This window comes from Pelobates fuscus, chromosome 7 (assembly GCF_036172605.1).
Source record: "Pelobates fuscus isolate aPelFus1 chromosome 7, aPelFus1.pri, whole genome shotgun sequence".
Classification (NCBI taxonomy): Eukaryota; Metazoa; Chordata; class Amphibia; order Anura; family Pelobatidae; genus Pelobates; species Pelobates fuscus.
Genome location: NC_086323.1, coordinates 193,307,902 through 193,333,614, shown reverse-complemented (window position 1 = coordinate 193,333,614; position 25,713 = coordinate 193,307,902). Strand labels below are relative to the sequence as shown.

General features: G+C 40.6%; 1 protein-coding gene across 4 annotated transcripts in view; it reads left to right on the top strand.

The window, feature by feature from the left end:
• LOC134568422 (oocyte zinc finger protein XlCOF7.1-like) overlaps nucleotides 1-25,713 on the top strand; it is a 91,358-nt gene that overhangs the window by 9,136 nt on the left and 56,509 nt on the right. For 2 of the 4 annotated variants that reach the window (XM_063427004.1, XM_063427003.1), the window contains exon 2: nucleotides 10,481-12,505. The exons of 1 other annotated variant lie outside the window; for it this stretch is intronic. In XM_063427004.1, coding sequence (XP_063283074.1) covers nucleotides 10,531-12,411 — 1,881 coding nt within the window. In that variant the 5' untranslated portion in view covers nucleotides 10,481-10,530 and the 3' untranslated portion in view covers nucleotides 12,412-12,505. Of the gene's footprint in view, nucleotides 1-4,573; nucleotides 4,702-10,480; nucleotides 12,506-25,713 lie in introns of those variants that run through there. One more of the 4 variants, XR_010084033.1, reaches the window with a different exon arrangement.

The window sequence follows — 25,713 nt, the reverse complement described above, 5'->3', positions numbered from 1 at the left end:
AGTCTAAGTCTCAGGCCCTCCCATTTCATTTAAAAAATTCGGAAACCATTGCCCTTAAGAAATTATATTTATTTGATTGGAGAGCTGACTACATGGAATACCTTGGCATTAATTTATGCAAAAATTTGGTAAATATGCATAATCACAACTTGAGGAAAGCATGGTCGGACCTACAAAAGGAGATGGAGAGATGGGGCGGAATGGAACTTTCCTGGCTGGGGAGGGTCGCATCTGTTAAAATGACGATACTACCAAAAATTCTATATTTTTTTAGGACCATCCCTTTGTCCATCCCATTATCATTTTTTAATAAAGTTCATTCGACAATGATGAAGTTCATCTGGGGGAATAAGCCTGCTCGTGTGAAGCTCACTTCCTTGCAGCACCACAAATCGAATGGCGGTATCGGTGTTCCCGATGTCCGCAAATATTATTTCGCCACTAACGCTGCAGTGGCTGTGAGATTTAATAATCAGGTTGATAAACCCAGATGGATGAAAATAGAAGAATCAAAAATTTTCCCGGTTAGATTGTCAGAATTACCCTGGTTAAATTCTAAGAAAAGACCTGGAATTACAAAGTTATTTTTATCTACCAAGACTACACTTAAGGCCTGGGATATTGTTTTTAAAAATGATCATTCTCCCAGCTTATATAGAGCAATGCCTATTGAGTTATTGAAAGATTATATCCCATCCTTAAAAATAGAACTGTTGAAGGAATGCTCTATAATGCTCTATAACTAAGCTTTTTTATGCAGCCCCACTAGTAAAGGCATGATATCCTTATGCTACTCGTTTTATAACGCCAAGCCCCTAGTTAAATTAAAACACATGTTGTCATGGGAGACGGAGTTGGGTGCCCAGTACGATCTAGAAGAATGGTTCGTTTTTTTTAAAGCTTTAAAAGGTATTTCGTATTGCACCGACCACTTTGAAAATCATTATAAAATTTTATATCGTTGGTACCTGGCCCCGTCTAGATTGCACAACATGAACAATATGTATTCTGACCGGTGTTGGAGGGATTGTGGGGGTGTGGGCAATATGGCCCATATTTGGTGGTTCTGTCCTAAATTAACTAAATATTGGAAATTGATTCACGACCTAATTATTAAAGTGGATAGAACCATTAGCATTTTAACCTCGGAACTAGCCTTATTTAAAAAACTCCCGGAGTCCATTAATAGATCAGACAAAATAATCATAGGTCACATTTTGATCGCTGCTACATCCTGTTTACCTAGACATTGGAAGTCCCAAGATGTGCCATCTATCAGGGAAGTTTTTAATTTGATTCTAGAAAACAAGGCACACGAATTATCCCATAGAGCTCATATGCGTGGTTTCCCAATATTAAAATATAATTGGGATAAGTGGGAAGAAAAAATCAAAACAGCATATGGACTTTGACATATTGTTATTAAAGTGCATTGATGTAAAACATATTTTTTTTAATTAATTTTTTTGCCATATACACTGTTATGCCTATTTTAATACTGGATGGTTATTCTCTTCCATTTCCAAGTTCCCCTTCCCTTCCTACCCCCAAATACAATGTTTATATTCCTGTTGTTATACAAATATGTAAAACTTTAATAAAAATTATTTGAAAAGAGTATAGATACTCAGTATTATTATACAGAGTGACATGTTTATTATCAGCGTATAGATACTCAGTATTATTATACAGAGCAACATGTTTATTATCAGCGTATAGATACTCAGTATTATTATACAGAGCGACATGTTTATTATCAGCGTATAGATACTCAGTATTATTATACAGAGCGACATGTTTATTATCAGTGTATATATACTCAGTATTATTATACAGAGCCACATATTTATTATCAGCGTATAGATACTCAGTATTATTATACAGAGCGACATGTTTATTATCAGTGTATAGATACTCAGTATTATTATACAGAGTGACATGTTTATTATCAGTGTATAGATACTCAGTATTATTATACATTGCGACATGTTTATTATCAGCGTATAGATACTCAGTATTATTATACAGAGCGACATGTTTATTATCAGCGTATAGATACTGAGTATTATTATACAGAGCGACATGTTTATTATCAGTGTATAGATACTCCGTATTATTATACAGAGCAACATGTTTATTATCAGCGTATAGATACTCAGTATTATTATACAGAGCGACATGTTTATTATCAGTGTATAGATACTCCGTATTATTATACAGAGCGACATGTTTATTATCAGCGTATAGATACTCAGTATTATTATACAGAGCGACATGTTTATAATCAGTGTATAGATACTCAGTATTATTATACAGAGCGACATGTTTATTTATTTATTTATTTTTATCAGTTGCATAGATCATGTTGTAAAGTCATACTATAAAACACTGAGACACGCAGGTCTCATATAGTAAATGCGTTGGTATAAATGGTGAACAGACTCGCAGGTCCACATACTTTGAACAAAACAATGAGAATTGCAGGTCACAAACCGGGTACAGAATATCATGCATGTTTTAACAGAGCCTCTTGTTCTTTCCTCTCTATCTCTCCATTTCTTGCATTAACATCTTGCTGCTGCCGTTCCATGTCTTGGTAAGTTTACATGCATTGTGTCAATGCTGGGCCATTTTACAATCGGCCCATGTATGCCCAGAGTAACTAAGCCCATTCAGTGCTGAAGGGAAAGTTACTCTTTCATCCCCCCAAGTCTCTGGAACTCAGCCTGGTAGACAACCATCAGCCAGTGTGTCCAAATGTCCCAATAAGTCTATTAGCGGTGTTGTGCTGCAAATGTCAGTTCCTCAAGTTTTCGGAGGTCCTCCATCTTATCAAACCATACTGTCAAGGGAGGTGGTATGTCTTTTTTCCAGAACAGAGGCAACACTTGTTTCGCAGTGTTCAATATTCTAACCGTCAGGGATTTCTTGTACACCGTTGTCGGTGTGGTAGTTTTGTATAAGGGGTGCAAGGCTGGTCGGAAGGGGGGCGGATTGTAAGAGAATTTTATGATTTCACTAATTGCCTACCAAAAAGGTGTTATCCTGGGGCAATCCCACCAGATGTGCAGGAACATTGCAGTACTGTTCCCGTAGAACCAACATTTGTCCCCCAGAGTTGGGTCCAATGACCTTAGGGCCTGTGGGGTCATGTACTATAATGATAAAACCTTGTTGGCCGATTCCTGAGTCTTACTGGCAAGTGCACAGTGCTGTACCAAATCATAGATCTTACCCCACTGTTAGGGGGGGGAGTGGGAGGGGGGAGGGTGCGGATGGGAGATTTCTACTTTGTAGTTGTAGTGAGTATAGATAGGATATTGCATGTGGTAACGAGGCTGTGTCATCTGCTAAAGTTTCAAATGGGGTCAATGTCCTAGCTAAGTAAGGAGTTTGTGGGATGCTGTGTATAAACTGTTTCAGTTGTTCATGCCTCCGTCTCTACGTAACTGTGTGGTGTGCGCTATCTACCAGATCACCAAGAGGTTTCAGTTTTCCTCTCGCCAGTATGTGTCGGCCTTGTATTCGTGACTGTGGAAGTAAGCATGTGAATGCTTACTTCCACAGTCACTGGGTTATTTGTCAGGGGGAAAAAGGGGGAAGGGAAGGACAAAAGCTCCATTCTCGTGGCATTACTATTCCATTCTTCTAGGGTGGTCTTTACAAAAAGGTTGGTGGCGTGATAACTTCCTGTTCTCCGCTGGGGGCATCCACATTAATGTCTTCAGAGAGCCTCATTCCAGCACTCTCTGTAAGTGGGGGCCTGGTAGTATACCTCAAATTCTGGCACAGCCAGCCCACCTTCTTCCTTTGGTCTTGTCAATAGTTGGTATTCGAGAATCATATGTGTCTGATTATCAGCGACCTGAGAGACGTTAAAAAAGCTGTTGGGATGTAAATGGGCAGCGTTTGAAACAGGTAATGGATACGTGGTAGCAAGTTCATTTTTGTCACTGCGATATGCCCCTAGCAGGAAAGGTGTGGCAGCACCCACTCTTCCAGGTTCCTCTAAAAGTTTTTCAGCATAGGTGTGAGATTTGCCTGATATAACTGCGTAAGATCGTTAGTAAGCCAGATTCCAAGATAGTTGATCGTCTTCTCTGCTCAATGAAATGGAAAGCATGGGTGTAAAGTCTAGGCCCTTCTGGGTGGCACTGATATGTTCAGGACATTCGATTTGGAGTAATTAATCTTTAAATGAGAAATCTTGCCATAGCGATCAAACTCCTGCATTATATTGGGGAGCGTCATCTCTGGCAAGGCAACAAAGAATATTAGGTCATCCACGTACGTGCCCACCTTATGCGATGTGGACACTTTGAGACCCTTGATGTTGGGATTACATCTCACGGCCTGGGGGAATGGCTCAAGGGCAAGGATAAAGAGCAGCAGAGGCAGCGGGCATTCCTGTCTAGTGCCATTGTGGATCTCAAATGGGTTAGTGAAAGCCTCGTTTATGCAGACCCTCTCCGTGGGGCCATCAAACAATGCTGTGAACCATGCATACATCTTGGAACCTATACCTAGTGACTGAAGTCTGTGAAAGAGGAAGTCCCAGTTTACTCTTTCGAAGGCCTTCTCCGCATCCGTGGATAGCAGCAGAAGGTCCTGCCCAGTCCTCTGGGCCTGATGGATCAGCGCAAGTACTCTCGTGGTTTTATCTTTAGCTTCTCAGTGAGGGACAAAGCCCACTTGGTCTGGTTTCAACAGCAGAAGCAGGAAGGGTAGCAGTCTGGCAGTCCTTTAAGTCATCAGAAATAATCACCCCTAAATCCCTTTCCACAGATGTTGCGGTTAGGACTCTATCAAATATTCTGTACTCTGCCCTTGGGTTTTTACATCCAAGATGCATTATCTTGCACTTTTCCACATTAAATGTCAGTTGCCACAACTCTGACCATTCTAGTTTACCTAAATCATTTGCCATTTGGCTTATCCCCCTGTTACATATCTTAGTATCATCAGCAAAAATATATAACATACCATCAAGGCCTTCTGCAATATCACTAATAAAAACATTAAAGAGAATGGGTCCAAGTACAGATCCCTGAGGTACCCCACTGGTGACAAACCCATGTTTCGAATATACTCCATTGACTACAACCCTCTGTTGCCTGTCACTCAGCCACTGCCTTACCCATTCAACAATATTGGAATCCAAACTTAAAGAATGCAGTTTATTGATAGACCTTCTATATGCAACAGTGTCAAAAGCCTTACTGAAATCTAGGTAAACAATGTCTACTGCACCACCCTGATCTATTATTTGAGTTACCAAATCAAAAAAAATCAATAAGATTAGTTTGCCATGATCTCCCTGAAGTAAACCCATGTTTTCTCTGATCTTGAAATCCATGTGTTTTTAGATGTTCAACAATCCTATCTTTTAACATGGTTTCCATCACTTTCCCCACTACTGAAGTAAGGCTGTTTGGCCTATAGTTGCCCGACTCCTCCCTACTTCCTTTCTTGTGAATGGGCACAACATTCGCTAACTTCCAATCCTCTGGGACTACTCCTGTTAACAATGATTGGTTAAATAAATCTATTAATGGTTTTGCTAGTACACCACTAAGCTCTTTTAATAACTTTGGGTGTATTACGTCAGGTCCCATTGACTTATTTGTCTTTACTTTTGGCAGTTGAAATAGAACCTCTTCCTCTGTAAACTCACATGTAACAAATTACTAATTTGTCCTTTTTCCCCTTTCCTTCATTTTCAGCTGTAAATACTGAACAAAAATATTCATTGAGGCATTCAGCTAGACCTTTATACTCTTCTACATACCTTCCTTCTTTTGTTTTCAATCTAAATAATTCTTGTTTTACTTTCCTTTTCTCATTTATGTATCTAAAAAATGTTTTGTCCCCTTTTTTACTGACTGTGCTATTTTCTCTTCTGTGTGTGATTTGGAAGCTCTTATAACTTGCTTAGCCTCTTTCTGCCTAATCTTATAGATCATTCTGTCTTCCTCACGCTGGTTTTTTTTTATAGTTACTAAATGCTAACTTTTAGTTTTTTACTATTTTGGCCACACCTGTGGAGTACCACAGTGTTTTTTTTATTTGAATTTGCTTTTACTGACAAGCCTAATGCAATTTTCTGTTGCATTCAGCAGTGCAACTTTGAAATAATCCAATTTCTCTTGGACTCAATTTAAATTGCTCCAGTCTAATAATGACTCCTTTACACATATTCTAATTTTAGAAAAGTCTGTTTTTCTAAAGTCTAAAAAATGTGTTTTTGTGTGGTGTGACTCAGTCACTGTTCTTATATTAAACCACACTGACTGATGATCGTTGGATTCTAAACTTTCACCTACAGTAATATCTGATACCAAATCTCCATTTGTTAACACTAAATCCTTACGAGTTGGCTCCTCAACGACTTGTTTTAGAGACAATCCCAGTAGGGAGTTTAGAATATGTGTGCTCCTAGCACAAGCAGTTATTTAGATTTTCCAATTCACATCAGGAAGATTAAAGTCACCCATGATGATAACTTCCCCCTTTATTGTCATTTTAGCTATTTCCTCAACTAGTAGATTATCTAACTCTTCTATTTGTCACGAGGTCCTATAAATCATAATTCCCTGTCTTTTCTATATAAAGAGTACCGTGGTATTGCTATGTCCCAGTCATTTTTCTCATTATACCATGTCTCAGTAACAGCGACTAAATCTACATTATTAGTTGCCATTATTGCCACAAGTTCATGGATCTTATTCCCTAAACTGCGAGCATTTGTAGACATGACTCTAAGCTTATAATTTTTTAACACACTTGCTACATGCACCTTCTGTCTTTGTTTGGGGGGCAATTGGATTGATGTTTTATCACCCTTTTGCCCCCCCTCCTAGTTTAAATACATCCTTGCAAAAGTAAAAAATGGGTCGCAAGAGAATACTGAGAACGGGCAGCAACTGAAATAGCCTGCCCTTGGTCGGTCACCGCTCAGTTCTCAAGCCGTTTTTTGCTCATCTTGTGCCATTACAGAGAGAACTTCTCTGAAACATATCAGACTGGTCCCACCCATACGGGCAGTCCAGATCCGAAATGCCAGCAAGTTCCCTCTGCACGAGAGACACAGCAACCCCAGACGATCGTTTCAGCCTTGTTAGGCATCATCAGTGAGGCATAGCTGATATCTCCCTAGGCACCGTGAGCAAGGGGTCCACGTCTGGATTATCCCTTAAACTTGTGGAGAGTAAAAAATGGGTCGCAAGAGAATACTGAGAACGGGCAGCAACTGAAATAGCCTGCCCTTCGGTCGGTCACCGCTCAGTTCTCAAGCTGTTTTTTGCTCATCTTGTGCCATTACAGAGAGAACTTCTCTGAAACATATCAGACTGGTCCCACCCATACGGGCAGTCCAGATCCGAAATGCCAGCAAGTTCCCTCTGCACGAGAGACACAGCAACCCCAGATGATCGTTTCAGCCTTGTTAGGCATCATCAGTGAGGCATAGCTGATATCTCCATAGGCACCGTGAGCAAGGGGTCCACGTCTGGATTATCCCTTAAACTTGTGGAGAGTAAAAAATGGGTTGCAAGAGAATACTGAGAACGGGCAGCAACTGAAATAGCCTGCCCTTCGGTCGGTGTTAAATGTTAAATGCGCTGTTAAAATGATATGTAGCAGGAGTTTTTGTGTGGCCCTGGGCAGTCCTCTCGGGAGGTCAGTTATCAACATCTGACGGGGCTCGAAAGGAACAAAGCAACCAGTTGCTGCTTGAGCAATCCAGAAGGTCTGGATGCGGGGGCACAACCACCAGACATGCAGGACAGTGCCCTCAGCCCCATTGACCACACTCTTGCCTGCATAATAAATTTATTCTTTGATGAGACATCTCACCAGGTAAGTCATGAGAGAACGAAAGGTCCTACTCGGTTCTATTACGGAATTGGTGGTGGACTTGGTGGTGGTTGGAGATTTGCCTGCAAGGCCACGTCGCCTGGTGACCCTGGCACGATCGGAGGAGCCACCTTCCACATCAAGAGTGGAGACATGGTGGCAGTTTCTTCTCGCTGCCCTTAGTCAGCAAATGACCTTCAACATTTTACAACTACAGGGAAATGGCTAATAGGTCAGCTTGGCAGCTCATGGACCGGCTGCTTGGAAACAGGTCGCAACCCCACGTACAATGGAGCTATCAGCGGATAGTGTTTTTCCGTATTTGGGATGCTTCATCAGCTGGCATCCTCATCGACCCGTCTACTGGCAATTCTCGCAGTTGGAAAGTCCATTTAGGATTGCTCTGATATCTCCTGGAATAGGTACCAGCGAAACAAACAGCATTGGATTTGTTGACTGAGCGTTAAAACAGCAAATATGAAGCCTCCTGTCATGTTGATTAAAATTGTAGATTATGCTAGCTTTAGTGTACCTATAATCTTAATTTTATTAATGACAGGAGGCGAGTATTTTCCACCCGTTCTTATCCCTCCCTTGTTTAACCCCTTAATGACACAACTTCTGGAATAAAAGGGAATCATGACGGAATATATCCGTCGTCTGTCCTTAAGGGGTTAATTTTAATAGTTTGGATTAATCAGGTATGTATGTGTAACGGACACCTTCCGTTGACGGATGCTCATAGCGCTTCCTGAGGACTCCAAGCACTGCAGCAGACACCCCAACCACCGTAGACTCCACAACTGGCGTAGCTTAACTGGAGCCTCGCCGTCTTCCTTCCACCCTGTATGAACCTTCAGCATCCAGGACCGTGTGGGGAAGACCTCTCCTCCAAGGAGAGTGTAACAGGAGCAAGCTCTCAAAAGAGCTAAGTGATTAAAGCTCAAGGGAGTATGCAGCGCATAGCAATCTCCAGTGTGAATATAGCTGTCCCCTCCAATCACGAGACAAGACTACGTGTTGAGGGTCAAGAAGAACTCTGATTTAATGACACACACTCTGCTTTTATGCAATTCTCCCCTGCAAGGGAGACGCCCACAGACAATTATACATTACCCAATCACACAATGGTTACATCCCACACATCTCCTCCCCTTAGCCTGAGAAGTAACCCAATTATCCGTACAGTTTAAAACATACTTTTTACCCAACTTTCATAACTCTAAAACCATACATTCAATATTAATAAATACATAAATACATATTATTAATCAGCACATTCCAAATACAAACATACCCAAAAATCATTCGAATCCGTTCAACCGTTCGGGAGATAGGTATAAGTCACTTTTGACCGACCGCAAGCACATTTTCATGCCCAAAACAGTTCCATGGATTTGGGCTGTGCGGTCGGTCTATTTTACACCGGGAAAATGACTAAGTCCCATTCGAACGAGCGTTCAAATCTTTGAACGGGACTTAGTCTCCAGCAGCGGTGTCGAAGTAGCGTAGAAGGTACGGGTCAGCGGTGTTCATGCAATTGGGTAGCCAAAAGCAGTTCCATGGATTTGGCTGCACACACCGCTGACCGTGTTCGAATAAGTTAAAATGGCCGCCGTCACGTGTTCGTTTGTCGAATGGCGGCCACTTCGACAACTTTGGCACTTCGACTGCATCCGAAGTGCCAGTTTAAAAGTACAAACCTTTTCTTTGTACAACATAGTTAAAGGGCCAGAAACAGTAGAATATAAGTCCATAAGCCCCAACTTAGTTCCTTAAAGGGCAATACATCCCAGGGCCATAGTCGCAGGGCAGGAGGCTAGCAATCAGTCCTCTCCAATGCCCAGTGGCAAATGGCAGTTTGTCACAGTATGCAAATCTGATTGTTATCTCTGCTACCAGTCACCTGTTCTTATGTCTGTTTTTCATAAGCAGGGTTGGGATATCTTCATATTAAGGGAATTTTGGTTTGCTACATTGAGTACCTACATGTTTATTCAGAGTACATTTCATTGGATAATCAACCTGTTTGATTCTGCTTTTCTCTCGTTTCAGTTTACAGTCCATCAACGCTATCTGGTGTGGCAGTTCTTCTTGGATGGTGGACATTGTTGTATTCATCATATCTAGGACTTTGTTTCTTCCCCATTATGTTTTCTGCCTTTTTGTCTGTTTTTGTCGCAGCTTGAAAGAGGAAATGATGCATGGGGAGGGGAGTTCTATAATACCTAACTTTTTTCTGATTGGTTGTTTTTCTGTGCTGCTGTGGAGTTCTAGTAAAGAGAGACTTAAGCAAATACTCGCCTCCTGTCATTAATACAATTAAGATTATAGGCACACTAAAGCTAGCATAATCTACAATAAGAATGTATGTGATATACACAGTATGTGTAATTTGTCCCACTAGCATAAATGCAGATGCGTGAGGATTTATGGACTTAATCTAATTTTGCAAAGCAAATTAAAGTAAAAAGGAGTATACACAAAATACTTCTATTCTTTGCAATCACCATGACACCCGATGGTATTTCTTATCTATTTTGAAAATATTGACAGTTTTTCTAAATATAGCAAACAATAATGTATAGTGACAGATTGCCTTTAACTCCCAGTATATTTCTTTCAGGTGTATTTGTCAGAAGAGGTGACAAGAACAGAAAAACATGAAGCAAAGCTATGAAGAAATCTTTTAATAACAGAACCAAGGATTCTAACTCTGAAAAATCAAGCATTTTCTCAGATACCTATATGTTCTCAAAGGAGACAGTAAACATAAACCCCAAAACTTTCTTGTGTTTTGAATGTGGCAAATATTTTGCCACTAAAGCAAATCTTGTTTGTCATAAGAGAACTCACACAGGAGAGAAACTGTTCTCATGTATTGAATGTGGCAAATATTTAGCCACTAAAGCAAATCTTGTTTGTCATAAGAGAACTCACACAGGAGAGAAACCGTTCTCATGTTCTGAATGTGGCAAATGTTTTGCCACTAAAGCAAATCTTGTTTGTCATAAGAGAACTCACACAGGAGAGAAACCGTTCTCATGTTCTGAATGTGGCAAATGTTTTGCCACTGAAGGAAATCTTGTTTGTCATCAGAGAGCTCACACAGGAGAGAAACCGTTCTCATGTTCTGAATGTGGAAAATGTTTTAACCGACATTCAAATCTTGTCATTCATCAGAGAACTCACACAGGAGCGAAACCATTCTCATGTGCTGAATGTGTAAAATGTTTTTTCACCAATGCTGAGCTTGTCCGTCATCATAGAACTCACACAGGAGAGAAACCATTCTCATGTTCTGAATGTGGCAAATGTTTTACCCGACATTCAAATCTTGTTATTCATCAGAGAACTCACACAGGAGAGAAACCGTTCTCATGTTCTGAATGTGGAAAATGTTTTACCCGACATTTAAATCTTGTTATTCATCAGAGAACTCACACAGGAGAGAAACTGTTCTCATGTTCTGAATGTGGAAAATGTTTTACCCGACATTCAAATTTTGTTATTCATCAGAGAACTCACACAGGAGAGAAACCGTTCTCATGTTCTGAATGTGGAAAATGTTTTAACCAACATTCAGATCTTGTCAGTCATCAGAGAACTCACACAGGAGAAAAACCATTCTCATGTGCTGAATGTGGAAAATGCTTTTTTACCAATGCTGAGCTTGTCCGTCATCATAGAACTCACACAGGAGAGAAACCATTCTCGTGTTCTGAATGTGGAAAATGTTTTAGACAGTACTCACATCTTGTTGAACATAAGAGAACTCACACAGGAGAGAAACCGTTCTCATGTTCTGAATGTGGAAAATGTTTTAACCAACATTCAACTCTTGTCAGTCATCAGAGAACTCACACAGAAGAGACACCATTCTCATGTTCTGAATGTGGCAAATATTTCAGTCAACATGGAAGTCTTGTTACACATCTGAAAACTCACACAGGAGAGAAACCATTCACATGTTCTGAATGTGGAAAAAGTTTTGGGAGTTATTCACGACTTGTCCGTCATCATAGAACTCATACAGGAGAGAAACCGTTCTCGTGTTCTGAATGTGGAAAATGTTTTGTTAGTAAAGTAGCGTTGGTCAATCATCAGAGAACTCACACAGGAGAGAAACCGTTCTCATGTTCTGAATGTGGAAAATGTTTTAGTCAACATGGAAGTCTTGTTAAACATCTGAAAACTCACACAGGAGAGAAACCGTTCTCGTGTTTAGAATGTGAAAAATTATTTTCTTTTAAACATCATCTTGTTACACATCAGAGAACTCACACAGGGGAGAAACCGTTCTCATGTTCTGAATGTGGAAAATGTTTTAGTCAACATGGAAGTCTTGCTACACATCTGAAAACTCACACAGGAGAGAAACCATTCACATGTTCTGAATGTGGAAAAAGTTTTGTGAGACATTCAGAACTTGTCCGTCATCAGAGAACTCACACAGGAGAGAAACCGTTCTCATGTTCTGAATGTGGAAAATGTTTTATCACAAATGCAAAGCTTGTCAGTCATCAGAGAACTCACACATGTGAGGTGATTTTATAATTCATATATGGATTAATATAGGAATAAAATATCTTGTATTGTGAATTTTTCTAATGCTGACACAATAAATAATAACTTTGATATTAGCAGTCAATGATGCATTGGTATTGTGGCACCCCTGTGCTACCATTTGGAGGCGCCTAACCTCTGCGCCACTTGGTTGTGGACTCACCGGCAACCCAGTATACAATCCAGAATACATTGTGGTTCTGGCTGTTACAGAGTATACTTATTAGCCTATTCCACTGGTAATACACTTTAATGAATATGGTTCCTTAGCATGACTTAAGTTTGCATGATTAAAACCAAGACCTCAGCAAAGAAACAAGACACATGCTAGCAACTTGTAGGATCACTTTTTCTGAGCTCCAGCTTTTTATTATAAAACCACTGTGGTGAAACCGACCTCGCCACGTGTCCTTGGAGGGGGCTGCTTGCTGATATTTATGGTCAGTATATACGATTAAAGAGTTCTGAGAACCTTCAAGAAGGTGTCTCCAGGTTTCTAAAGCCACTTTGATACTTAGTAATTCTTTTTCCTTTGCAGGATAATTCTTTTCGGCAGGAGATAATGTTCGTGAGAAGAAGGCGACAGGATGAAGAGGTTCTTGAGGATTTTTCTGTTGAGAGAGGACAGCTCCAATTGCAATTTCCGAAGCATCCGTTTCAAGGACATAAAAATATGAAGGATTTGGAAGTTGAAGAACAGGAGCTGTTGTAAACTTTCTCTTCAGTTCATTAAAGGCAGTTTGAGCCTTCTCGTTCCAATTAAAGGGATGTTTTTTACTGTTAAGTAAATTGAGTGGTTGAGCTATCTCAGAGTAGTTCTTAATAAATTTTCTGTAGAAGTTGCGAACCCAAGAAATCGTTGTAACTCTTTTACTGTAGAGGGAACAGGCCAGTTAATAATACAATCGACTTTTGAGTTATCCATACTTGAGGCATCAGGTATGAGGTTTATAGGACAATCAGAAGAACGATGAGGTGGAAGCGTTTCAGCTTCTTTTTTACTGGATATGTCTGAAAAGTCGGAATAACAAGAAGGTATAGTTGGTTCTTTGGAGATCTGAAGAATAGGAATTTGCTGTAAACATGTTTCTTTGCAATAATGTGAGTTAAAGGTGAGAGAGAATGGAGACCAAGAAATTTGAGGGTTGTGGTTCCTTAACCAGTTGATCCCTATTATAACGGGATATAAAGGTGATGGAATAACATCAAATACTAGAAATTCAGTATGAATATGATTGGTGGTTACCTTTAGAGGGATGGTTTAATGAAGAATCGGTCCCGATGAGATAAGGGAGCCGTCAATCACTTTGATAGGAACAGAAAAGGATTTTCGAACACAAGGAATTCTGTTCTTTGCTACAAGAGTTGAATCGATGAATACTCCATTTGCACCAGAATCGATGATAGCTTCAGTAATAATTCTCACTTTGTCCCACTGTAGTACAAGGGATATAGGAGTGAACTGAGCAATTGGTGTAGAAGGGAGTGCACTGAAGATCGCAGAGGTATAGGCTTGTCTGCCGGCCTTTGTCCGTTTTAATAAGGGACAATCAAAAACCAAATGATCTTGAGAAGCACAATACATGCATAGGTTTAATTGACGTCTTCGGTTCTTTTCTTCAGGAGTGAGAGGACTTCTTATTACCCCTATTTCCATAGGTTCACTTGGCAAGGAAGTCTTTTCAGGAGCTTTTGAGGGAGTGAAAGGTTTGCGGTCTTTAGAATGTAAGAAGGCTTTTTCGGCCTTTCTTTCTCTTAATCTTCTATCAATGCTAATTGATAAGTGAATTAGAGCGTTCAAAGTAGTAGGGAGTTCTGTTCTAGAGAGTTCATCTTTTACAGCTTCAGATAAACCAATTCGAAACTGGTTGCGCAATGTGATGTCATTCCATTGCGTTTCAACAGCCCATCTTTTGAATTCAGCAATATAATCTTCAACGGGTCTATTTCTTTGCTGTAAAGTTCTGATTGTTAAATCAGCTGTAGCTTGTTTGTTAGGATCTTCATAGAGAAGAGACATGGCTTCAAAAAATTCATCCAGTGAGCCTAAGATGGGGTCATCATTGTCCAAAAAGGTATGGGCCCAGAACATAGGTTCACCTCTTAGAAAGGAAATAACTGAAAAAACCTTAGATCTTTCTGTGGGATAAGATCTAGGTTTTAAAGCAATCAATAGTTTGCAGGAATAAAAAAACTCCTTATATTTGGAACGATCACCGTAGAATTTTTCAGCGTTACATACAGCAGGATCGCTAGCCGAGAGCAGAGTAGTATGAGGAGTACGAGTTTGTAAATCTCTAACATAAGTGAGAATTCTTTCGTTAGTGACTTGCAGGTCTTGCACACCTTGGGTTAATGTATCAACTCTTTGATTTAGCGAAGTTATCGTGGAATCGAAATCTACTGGATCCATTACAGAGGCTGGATTATTCTGTCACGTCTAAACATTTGATATGAAGGAACACAACTGTAGATTTCGTATAGTTTGAAGTTTTTATTATAAAAGGTAAAAGATAATGGGACGTTAGTCCAATTCACAGGTACTGTAACTTTAATTAGAAAACGATAACTGAAGTCCACAATTACAGACACTGTAGCCTTAAGGAATAAACGATAACTGAAGTCCACAATTACCGACACTGTAGCCTTAAGGAATAAACGATAACTGAAGTCCACAATTACAGACACTGTAGCCTTAAGGAATAACGATAACTGAAGTCCACAATTATAAGCAATGTAGCTCTAAGGAGTAAACGATAACTGAAGTCCACAATTATAGGCACTGTAGCTTTAAGGAGTAAACGATAACTGAAGTCCACAATTATAGGCACTGTAGCTTTAAGGAGTAAACGATAACTGAAGTCCACAATTATAGGCACTGTAGCTTTAAGGAGTAAATGATAACTGAAGTCCACAATTATAGGCACTGTAGCTTTAAGGAGTAAACGATAACTGAAGTCCACAATTATAGGCACTGTAGCTTTAAGGAGCAAACGATAACTGAAGTCCACAATTATAGGCACTGTAGCTTTAAGGAGTAAACGATAGTAAATTGCAGATACTGAATCAAATAAAGTCTCTTAGTAGAATTAACGGTTTAGGTGATAAGTAGTTACAATAGCTGTTCCATAACTTTAACTGAAGCAAGACTGATGCAGATAACTGATATGCAGTATGAGTTGAAGTTAGCTGTAACGGGGTTGGTTTTACCGAAGGACTTTGGAGACAGGTAATAACAGCTTTTAGATGCAACGCTTATCACATTGGTTTTACTTAGCTTCCGGCACATAGAACACTGGTTCCCGAGATCTCCTCAGAGGCGGATGAAGAGTGTTAAGCTTTAGTCGTGGATGAGGAGAGGTGAAGGGAACTTTGCAGAGTCTTTCAGTCCGGTCTGGTAGCAGAGGCTTTCACAACGAAGTAGTACCGGTTGGTAGGTACGGAACGTAGTTTAATAATCCAGCGTCGATCAGCTGGTGCGGTCAGATTAAATAGGCAGACCGTGTCATAAAGAGGTGTGGCTAGGCTCCGTGGAACCAGGAAGTAAGGGAATACCGTAATTAAGGCATGACAGTATCCCCTCCTTAATGAGCAACCTCTGGGTGCTATTGACTTGGCTTAGCAGGGTAACGTTTGTGGAATTTGGAAATTAATTTGTCAGCATGAACGACAGAGGAGTTTTCCCATGTATCTTCATCAATTCCATATCCTTTCTATCTGATGAGGTATTGTAAGGAGCCACGATGGATCCTTGAATCCAGTATACTTTGAATTTCGTATTCTTCTTCACCCTGGACCAATATGGTATCAGGAGAAGTAGTGACATTTCTTTGGAAAGGGTCAGGATGATGAGGCTTCAACAAGGACACATGAAAAACAGGATGTAGCTTTAAAGTTGGGGGAAGTTTCAATTTAACAACATTACGGTTGATAACCGATATTATTGGAAAAGGACCAAGGAAAAGAGAACTTAACTTCTTTGATGGCCGATTTGTAGAGATGTTCTTTGAGGAAAGCCAGACAAGATCACCATTTTTATATGAGGGTGAAGGTTGTCTTTTGAATCAAAAAACTTCTTTTGATTGGAGGAGGCCAATTCTAGATTTTCATGCAATTTCTCGAATAAAGAGGACATTTGAGAGATTCGATTCGAAGAGATTAGATGAAGAAACTGATGGTTGATGATGGACATGTTTCGATTTTTGACATGTAGAACAAGATTTGACATAAGATTCAATGGTTTGATCTTGACGAGGCCACCAATAGTATCTTTTAGACAATTTAAGGGTCTTTTCCATACCTGGATGACCTGCCAGAGGAGAATCATGAATAGTTTCGAGTACTTTGATTCTGAAGGAGGGAGGAACGTAAATCCGGTCTTTAAAATAGTAGAGATTGTTTTTCTTGGATAATTTAATTGATTTTGGAAGTTCAAGAGCATTTTCACTGAGATCCTTAATGTCGTCAATACGAGAAGATAAGAATTCAATAAATGGAGGCAAAGGAGGTTCAATTTTAGTGTCCTTATGAACCCTGGAAAGGGCATAAGCCTTTTTGTTTCTAGACCCAGGTCTAAAGACGATGTGGAAATTGAATCGAGAAGAAAAAAGATTCCATTTTACTTGTCGAACAGACAGTGTTTTATTGGAGTGAAGGTTTTCGAGATATTTATGGTCAGTATATACGATTAAAGAGTTCTGAGAACCTTCAAGAAGGTGTCTCCGGGTTTCTAAAGCCACTTTGATACTTAGTAATTCTTTTTCCTTTGCAGGATAATTCTTTTCGGCAGGAGATAATGTTCGTGAGAAGAAGGCGACAGGATGAAGAGGTTCTTGAGGATTTTTCTGTTGAGAGAGGACAGCTCCAATTGCAATTTCCGAAGCATCCGTTTCAAGGACATAAAAATATGAAGGATTTGGAAGTTGAAGAACAGGAGCTGTTGTAAACTTTCTCTTCAGTTCATTAAAGGCAGTTTGAGCCTTCTCGTTCCAATTAAAGGGATGTTTTTTACTGTTAAGTAAATTGAGTGGTTGAGCTATCTCAGAGTAGTTCTTAATAAATTTTCTGTAGAAGTTGGCGAACCCAAGAAATCGTTGTAACTCTTTTACTGTAGAGGGAACAGGCCAGTTAATAATACAATCGACTTTTGAGTTATCCATACTTGAGGCATCAGGTATGAGGTTTATAGGACAATCGGAAGAACGATGAGGTGGAAGCGTTTCAGCTTCTTTTTTACTGGATATGTCTGAAAAGTCGGAATAACAAGAAGGTATAGTTGGTTCTTTGGAGATCTGAAGAATAGGAATTTGCTGTAAACATGTTTCTTTGCAATAATGTGAGTTAAAGGTGAGAGAGAATGGAGACCAAGAAATTTGAGGGTTGTGGTTCCTTAACCAGTTGATCCCTATTATAACGGGATATAAAGGTGATGGAATAACATCAAATACTAGAAATTCAGTATGAATATGATTGGTGGTTACCTTTAGAGGGATGGTTTAATGAAGAATCGGTCCCGATGAGATAAGGGAGCCGTCAATCACTTTGATAGGAACAGAAAAGGATTTTCGAACACAAGGAATTCTGTTCTTTGCTACAAGAGTTGAATCGATGAATACTCCATTTGCACCAGAATCGATGATAGCTTCAGTAATAATTCTCACTTTGTCCCACTGTAGTACAAGGGATATAGGAGTGAACTGAGCAATTGGTGTAGAAGGGAGTGCACTGAAGATCGCAGAGGTATAGGCTTGTCTGCCGGCCTTTGTCCGTTTTAATAAGGGACAATCAAAAACCAAATGATCTTGAGAAGCACAATACATGCATAGGTTTAATTGACGTCTTCGGTTCTTTTCTTCAGGAGTGAGAGGACTTCTTATTACCCCTATTTCCATAGGTTCACTTGGCAAGGAAGTCTTTTCAGGAGCTTTTGAGGGAGTGAAAGGTTTGCGGTCTTTAGAATGTAAGAAGGCTTTTTCGGCCTTTCTTTCTCTTAATCTTCTATCAATGCTAATTGATAAGTGAATTAGAGCGTTCAAAGTAGTAGGGAGTTCTGTTCTAGAGAGTTCATCTTTTACAGCTTCAGATAAACCAATTCGAAACTGGTTGCGCAATGTGATGTCATTCCATTGCGTTTCAACAGCCCATCTTTTGAATTCAGCAATATAATCTTCAACGGGTCTATTTCTTTGCTGTAAAGTTCTGATTGTTAAATCAGCTGTAGCTTGTTTGTTAGGATCTTCATAGAGAAGAGACATGGCTTCAAAAAATTCATCCAGTGAGCCTAAGATGGGGTCATCATTGTCCAAAAAGGTATGGGCCCAGAACATAGGTTCACCTCTTAGAAAGGAAATAACTGAAAAAACCTTAGATCTTTCTGTGGGATAAGATCTAGGTTTTAAAGCAATCAATAGTTTGCAGGAATAAAAAAACTCCTTATATTTGGAACGATCACCGTAGAATTTTTCATGGTTACATACAGCAGGATCGCTAGCCGAGAGCAGAGTAGTATGAGGAGTACGAGTTTGTAAATCTCTAACATAAGTGAGAATTCTTTCGTTAGTGACTTGCAGGTCTTGCACACCTTGGGTTAATGTATCAACTCTTTGATTTAGCGAAGTTATCGTGGAATCGAAATCTACTGGATCCATTACAGAGGCTGGATTATTCTGTCACATCTAAACATTTGATATGAAGGAACACAACTGTAGATTTCGTATAGTTTGAAGTTTTTATTATAAAAAGTAAAAGATAATGGGACGTTAGTCCAATTCACAGGTACTGTAACTTTAATTAGAAAACGATAACTGAAGTCCACAATTACAGACACTGTAGCCTTAAGGAATAAACGATAACTGAAGTCCACAATTACAGACACTGTAGCCTTAAGGAATAAACGATAACTGAAGTCCACAATTACAGACACTGTAGCCTTAAGGAATAACGATAACTGAAGTCCACAATTATAAGCAATGTAGCTCTAAGGAGTAAACGATAACTGAAGTCCACAATTATAGGCACTGTAGCTTTAAGGAGTAAACGATAACTGAAGTCCACAATTATAGGCACTGTAGCTTTAAGGAGTAAACGATAACTGAAGTCCACAATTATAGGCACTGTAGCTTTAAGGAGTAAATGATAACTGAAGTCCACAATTATAGGCACTGTAGCTTTAAGGAGTAAACGATAACTGAAGTCCACAATTATAGGCACTGTAGCTTTAAGGAGCAAACGATAACTGAAGTCCACAATTATAGGCACTGTAGCTTTAAGGAGTAAACGATAGTAAATTGCAGATACTGAATCAAATAAAGTCTCTTAGTAGAATTAACGGTTTAGGTGATAAGTAGTTACAATAGCTGTTCCATAACTTTAACTGAAGCAAGACTGATGCAGATAACTGATATGCAGTATGAGTTGAAGTTAGCTGTAACGGGGTTGGTTTTACCGAAGGACTTTGGAGACAGGTAATAACAGCTTTTAGATGCAACGCTTATCACATTGGTTTTACTTAGCTTCCGGCACATAGAACACTGGTTCCCGAGATCTCCTCAGAGGCGGATGAAGAGTGTTAAGCTTTAGTCGTGGATGAGGAGAGGTGAAGGGAACTTTGCAGAGTCTTTCAGTCCGGTCTGGTAGCAGAGGCTTTCACAACGAAGTAGTACCGGTTGGTAGGTACGGAACGTAGTTTAATAATCCAGCGTCGATCAGCTGGTGCGGTCAGATTAAATAGGCAGACCGTGTCATAAAGAGGTGTGGCTAGGCTCCGTGGAACCAGGAAGTAAGGGAATACCGTAATATAGATATGAGTGCCAATTTACACTTGCTGAGGTTGGCAGAGCACACGCTGAAGGCCTGACACACGCTTTAAGGACACTGACTGCTATTAGCTTACACTGGAAACCTTTTTTTCTTTGTAAAAGCATGCTATAGAGACACCAGATATGAGTGGCAATGTGCACTGGCACAGGTCTGCAGAGCACAGACTGTAGGCCTGACACACCCGCTTGAAGACAAGTAACTGCTATTCAATCTATAACAGTGAAGAAAGTTTTTTGGTTTTAAATGCACGCTATTGTGACACCAGATATGAGTGGCAATGTGCACTGGCACAGTTCTGCAGAGCACACGCTGTAGGCCTAATAAAAACCCGCTTTAAGGACACTGACTGCTATTAGCTTACACTGGAAACCTTTTTTTCTTTGTAAAAGCACGCTATAGAGACACCAGATATGAGTGGCAATGTGCACTGGCACAGTTCTGCAGAGCAAACACTCTAGGCCTGACACACCCGCTTTAAGGACACTGACTGCTATTAGCTTACACTGGAAACCTTTTTTTCTTTGTAAAAGCACGCTATAGAGACACCAGATATGAGTGGCAATGTGCACTGGCACAGGTCTGCAGAGCACAGACTGTAGGCCTGACACACCCGCTTGAAGACAAGTAACTGCTATTCAATCTATAACAGTTAAGAAAGTTTTTTGGTTTTAAATGCACGCTATTGTGACACCAGATATGAGTGTCAATGTGCACTGGCACAATTCTGCAGAGCACACGCTGTAGGCCTAATAAAAACACGCTTTAAGGACACTGACTGCTATTAGCTTACACTGGAAACCTTTTTTTCTTTGTAAAAGCACGCTATAGAGACACCAGATATGAGTGGCAATGTGCACTGGCACAGATCTGCAGAGCACAGACTGTAGGCCTGACACAACCGCTTGAAGTCAAGTAACTGCTATTCAATCTATAACAGTGAAGAAAGTTTATTGGTTTTAAATGCACGCTATAGAGACACCAGATATGAGTGGCAATTTACACTTGCTGAAGGCCTGACACACGCTTTAAGGACACTGACTGCTATTAGCTTACACTGGAAATCTTTTTTTCTTTGTAAAAGCATGCTATAGAGACACCAGATATGAGTGGCAATGTGCACTGGCACAGGTCTGCAGAGCACAGGCTGTAGGCCTGACACAACCGCTTGAAGACAAGTAACTGCTATTCAATCTATAAGAGTGAAAATAGTTTTTTGGTTTTAAATGCACGCTATTGTGACACCAGATATGAGTGTCAATGTGCACTGGCACAGTTCTGCATTGCACACGCTGTAGGCCTAATAAAAACCCACTTTAAGGACACTGACTGCTATTAGCTTACACTGGAAACCTTTTTTTCTTTGTAAAAGCACACTATAGAGACACCAGATATGAGTGGCAATGTGCACTGGCACAGTTCTGCAGAGCAAACACTCTAGGCCTGACACACCCGCTTTAAGGACACTGACTGCTATTAGCTTACACTGGAAACCTTTTTTTCTTTGTAAAAGCACGCTATAGAGACACCAGATATGAGTGGCAATGTGCACTGGCACAGATCTGCAGAGCACAGACTGTAGGCCTGACACAACCGCTTGAAGTCAAGTAACTGCTATTCAATCTATAACAGTGAAGAAAGTTTTTTGGTTTTAAATGCACGCTATAGAGACACCAGATATGAGTGGCAATTTACACTTGCTGAGGTTGGCAGAGCACACGCTGAAGGCCTGACACACGCTTTAAGGACACTGACTGCTATTAGCTTACACTGGAAACCTTTTTTTCTTTGTAAAAGCATGCTATAGAGACACCAGATATGAGTGGCAATGTGCACTGGCACAGGTCTGCAGAGCACAGGCTGTAGGCCTGACACACCCGCTTGAAGACAAGTAACTGCTATTCAATCTATAAGAGTGAAAATAGTTTTTTGGTTTTAAATGCATGCTATTGTGACACCAGATATGAGTGTCAATGTGCACTGGCACAGTTCTGCAGTGCACACGCTGTAGGCCTAATAAAAACCCGCTTTAAGGACACTGACTGCTATTAGCTTACACTGGAAACCTTTTTTTCTTTGTAAAAGCACGCTATAGAGACACCAGATATGAGTGTCAATGTGCACTGGCACAGTTCTGCAGAGCAAACACTCTAGGCCTGACACACCCGCTTTAAGGACACTGACTGCTATTAGCTTACACTGGAAACCTTTTTTTCTTTGTAAAAGCACGCTATAGAGACACCAGATATGAGTGGCAAATTACACTTGCTGAGGTTGGCAGAGCACACGCTGAAGGCCTGACACACGCTTTAAGGACACTGACTTCTATTATCTTACACTGGAAACCTTTTTTTCTTTGTAAAAGCATGCTATAGAGACACCAGATATGAGTGGCAATGTGCACTGGCACAGGTCTGCAGAGCACAGGCTGTAGGCCTGACACACCCGCTTGAAGACAAGTAACTGCTATTCAATCTATAACATTGAAAATAGTTTTTTGTTTTAAATGCACGCTATTGTGACACCAGATATGAGTGTCAATGTGCACTGGCACAGTTCTGCAGTGCACACGCTGTAGGCCTAATAAAAACCCACTTTAAGGACACTGACTGCTATTAGCTTACACTGGAAACCTTTTTTTCTTTGTAAAAGCACGCTATAGAGACACCAGATATGAGTGGCAATGTGCACTGGCACAGTTCTGCAGAGCAAACACTCTAGGCCTGACACACCCGCTTTAAGGACACTGACTGCTATTAGCTTACACTGGAAACCTTTTTTTCTTTGTAAAAGCACGCTATAGAGACACCAGATATGAGTGGCAATGTGCACTGGCACAGATCTGCAGAGCACAGACTGTAGGCCTGACACAACCGCTTGAAGTCAAGTAACTGCTATTCAATCTATAACAGTGAAGAAAGTTTATTGGTTTTAAATGCACGCTATAGAGACACCAGATATGAGTGCCAATTTACACTTGCTTAGGTTGGCAGAGCACACGCTGAAGGCCTGACACACGCTTTAAGGACACTGACTGCTATTAGCTTACACTGGAAACCTTTTTTTCTTTGTAAAAGCATGCTATAGAGACACCAGATATGAGTGGCAATGTGCACTGGCACAGGTCTGCAGAGCACAGACTGTAGGCCTGACACACCCGCTTGAAGACAAGTAACTGCTATTCAATCTATAACAGTGAAGAAAGTTTTTTGGTTTTAAATGCACGCTATTGTGACACCAGATATGAGTGGCAATGTGCACTGGCACAGTTCTGCAGAGCACACGCTGTAGGCCTAATAAAAACACGCTTTAAGGACACTGACTGCTATTAGCTTACACTGGAAACCTTTTTTTCTTTGTAAAAGCACGCTATAGAGACACCAGATATGAGTGGCAATGTGCACTGGCACAGTTCTGCAGAGCAAACACTCTAGGCCTGACACACCCGCTTTAAGGACACTGACTGCTATTAGCTTACACTGGAAACCTTTTTTTCTTGGTAAAAGCACGCTATAGAGACACCAGATATGAGTGGCAATGTGCACTGGCACAGGTCTGCAGAGCACAGACTGTAGGCCTGACACACCCGCTTGAAGACAAGTAACTGCTATTCAATCTATAACAGTGAAGAAAGTTTTTTGGTTTTAAATGCACGCTATTGTGACACCAGATATGAGTGTCAATGTGCACTGGCACAATTCTGCAGAGCACACGCTGTAGGCCTAATAAAAACACGCTTTAAGGACACTGACTGCTATTAGCTTACACTGGAAACCTTTTTTTCTTTGTAAAAGCACGCTATAGAGACACCAGATATGAGTGGCAATGTGCACTGGCACAGTTCTGCAGAGCACACACTCTAGGCCTGACTCACCCGCTTTAAGGACACTGACTGCTATTAGCTTACACTGGAAACCTTTTTTTCTTTGTAAAAGCATGCTATAGAGACACCAGATATGAGTGGCAATGTGCACTGGCACAGGTCTGCAGAGCACAGACTGTAGGCCTGACACACCCGCTTGAAGACAAGTAACTGCTATTCAATCTATAACAGTGAAGAAAGTTTTTTGGTTTTAAATGCACGCTATTGTGACACCAGATATGAGTGGCAATGTGCACTGGCACAGTTCTGCAGAGCACACGCTGTAGGCCTAATAAAAACACGCTTTAAGGACACTGACTGCTATTAGCTTACACTGGAAACCTTTTTTTCTTTGTAAAAGCACGCTATAGAGACACCAGATATGAGTGGCAATGTGCACTGGCACAGTTCTGCAGAGCAAACACTCTAGGCCTGACACACCCGCTTTAAGGACACTGACTGCTATTAGCTTACACTGGAAACCTTTTTTCTTGGTAAAAGCACGCTATAGAGACACCAGATATGAGTGGCAATGTGCACTGGCACAGGTCTGCAGAGCACAGACTGTAGGCCTGACACACCCGCTTGAAGACAAGTAACTGCTATTCAATCTATAACAGTGAAGAAAGTTTTTTGGTTTTAAATGCACGCTATTGTGACACCAGATATGAGTGTCAATGTGCACTGGCACAATTCTGCAGAGCACACGCTGTAGGCCTAATAAAAACACGCTTTAAGGACACTGACTGCTATTAGCTTACACTGGAAACCTTTTTTTCTTTGTAAAAGCACGCTATAGAGACACCAGATATGAGTGGCAATGTGCACTGGCACAGTTCTGCAGAGCACACACTCTAGGCCTGACTCACCCGCTTTAAGGACACTGACTGCTATTAGCTTACACTGGAAACCTTTTTTTCTTTGTAAAAGCATGCTATAGAGACACCAGATATGAGTGGCAATGTGCACTGGCACAGGTCTGCAGAGCACAGACTGTAGGCCTGACACACCCGCTTGAAGACAAGTAACTGCTATTCAATCTATAACAGTGAAGAAAGTTTTTTGGTTTTAAATGCACGCTATTGTGACACCAGATATGAGTGGCAATGTGCACTGGCACAGGTCTGCGGAGCACAGGCTGTAGGCCTGACACACCCGCTTGAAGTCAAGTAACTGCTATTCAATCTATGACAAAAGTTTTTTGGTTTTAAATGCACGCTATTGTGACACCAGATATGAGTGGCAATGTGCACTGGCACAGTTCTGCAGAGCAAACACTCTAGGCCTGACACACCCGCTTTAAGGACACTGACTGCTATCAGCTTACACTGGAAACCTTTTTTTCTTTGTAAAAGCACGCTATAGAGACACCAGATATGAGTGGCAACTGTCAAAGTACACAGGCAGGGGTCTGCAGAGCACACGCTGAAGGAGGCCTGACACTCAGATGCTTGCAGACAACTAACTGCTCTTCAATCTATTACAGTGAAAGAAAATGTTTTCTTTTTAAATGTCAAGCATAAGCTATTGTGAAAACAGATATGAGTGGTGGCACTGGGCAAATGGGCACAGTATCCCCTGAGCCTTACACAGAAGCTGGTAGACAACTAACTGCT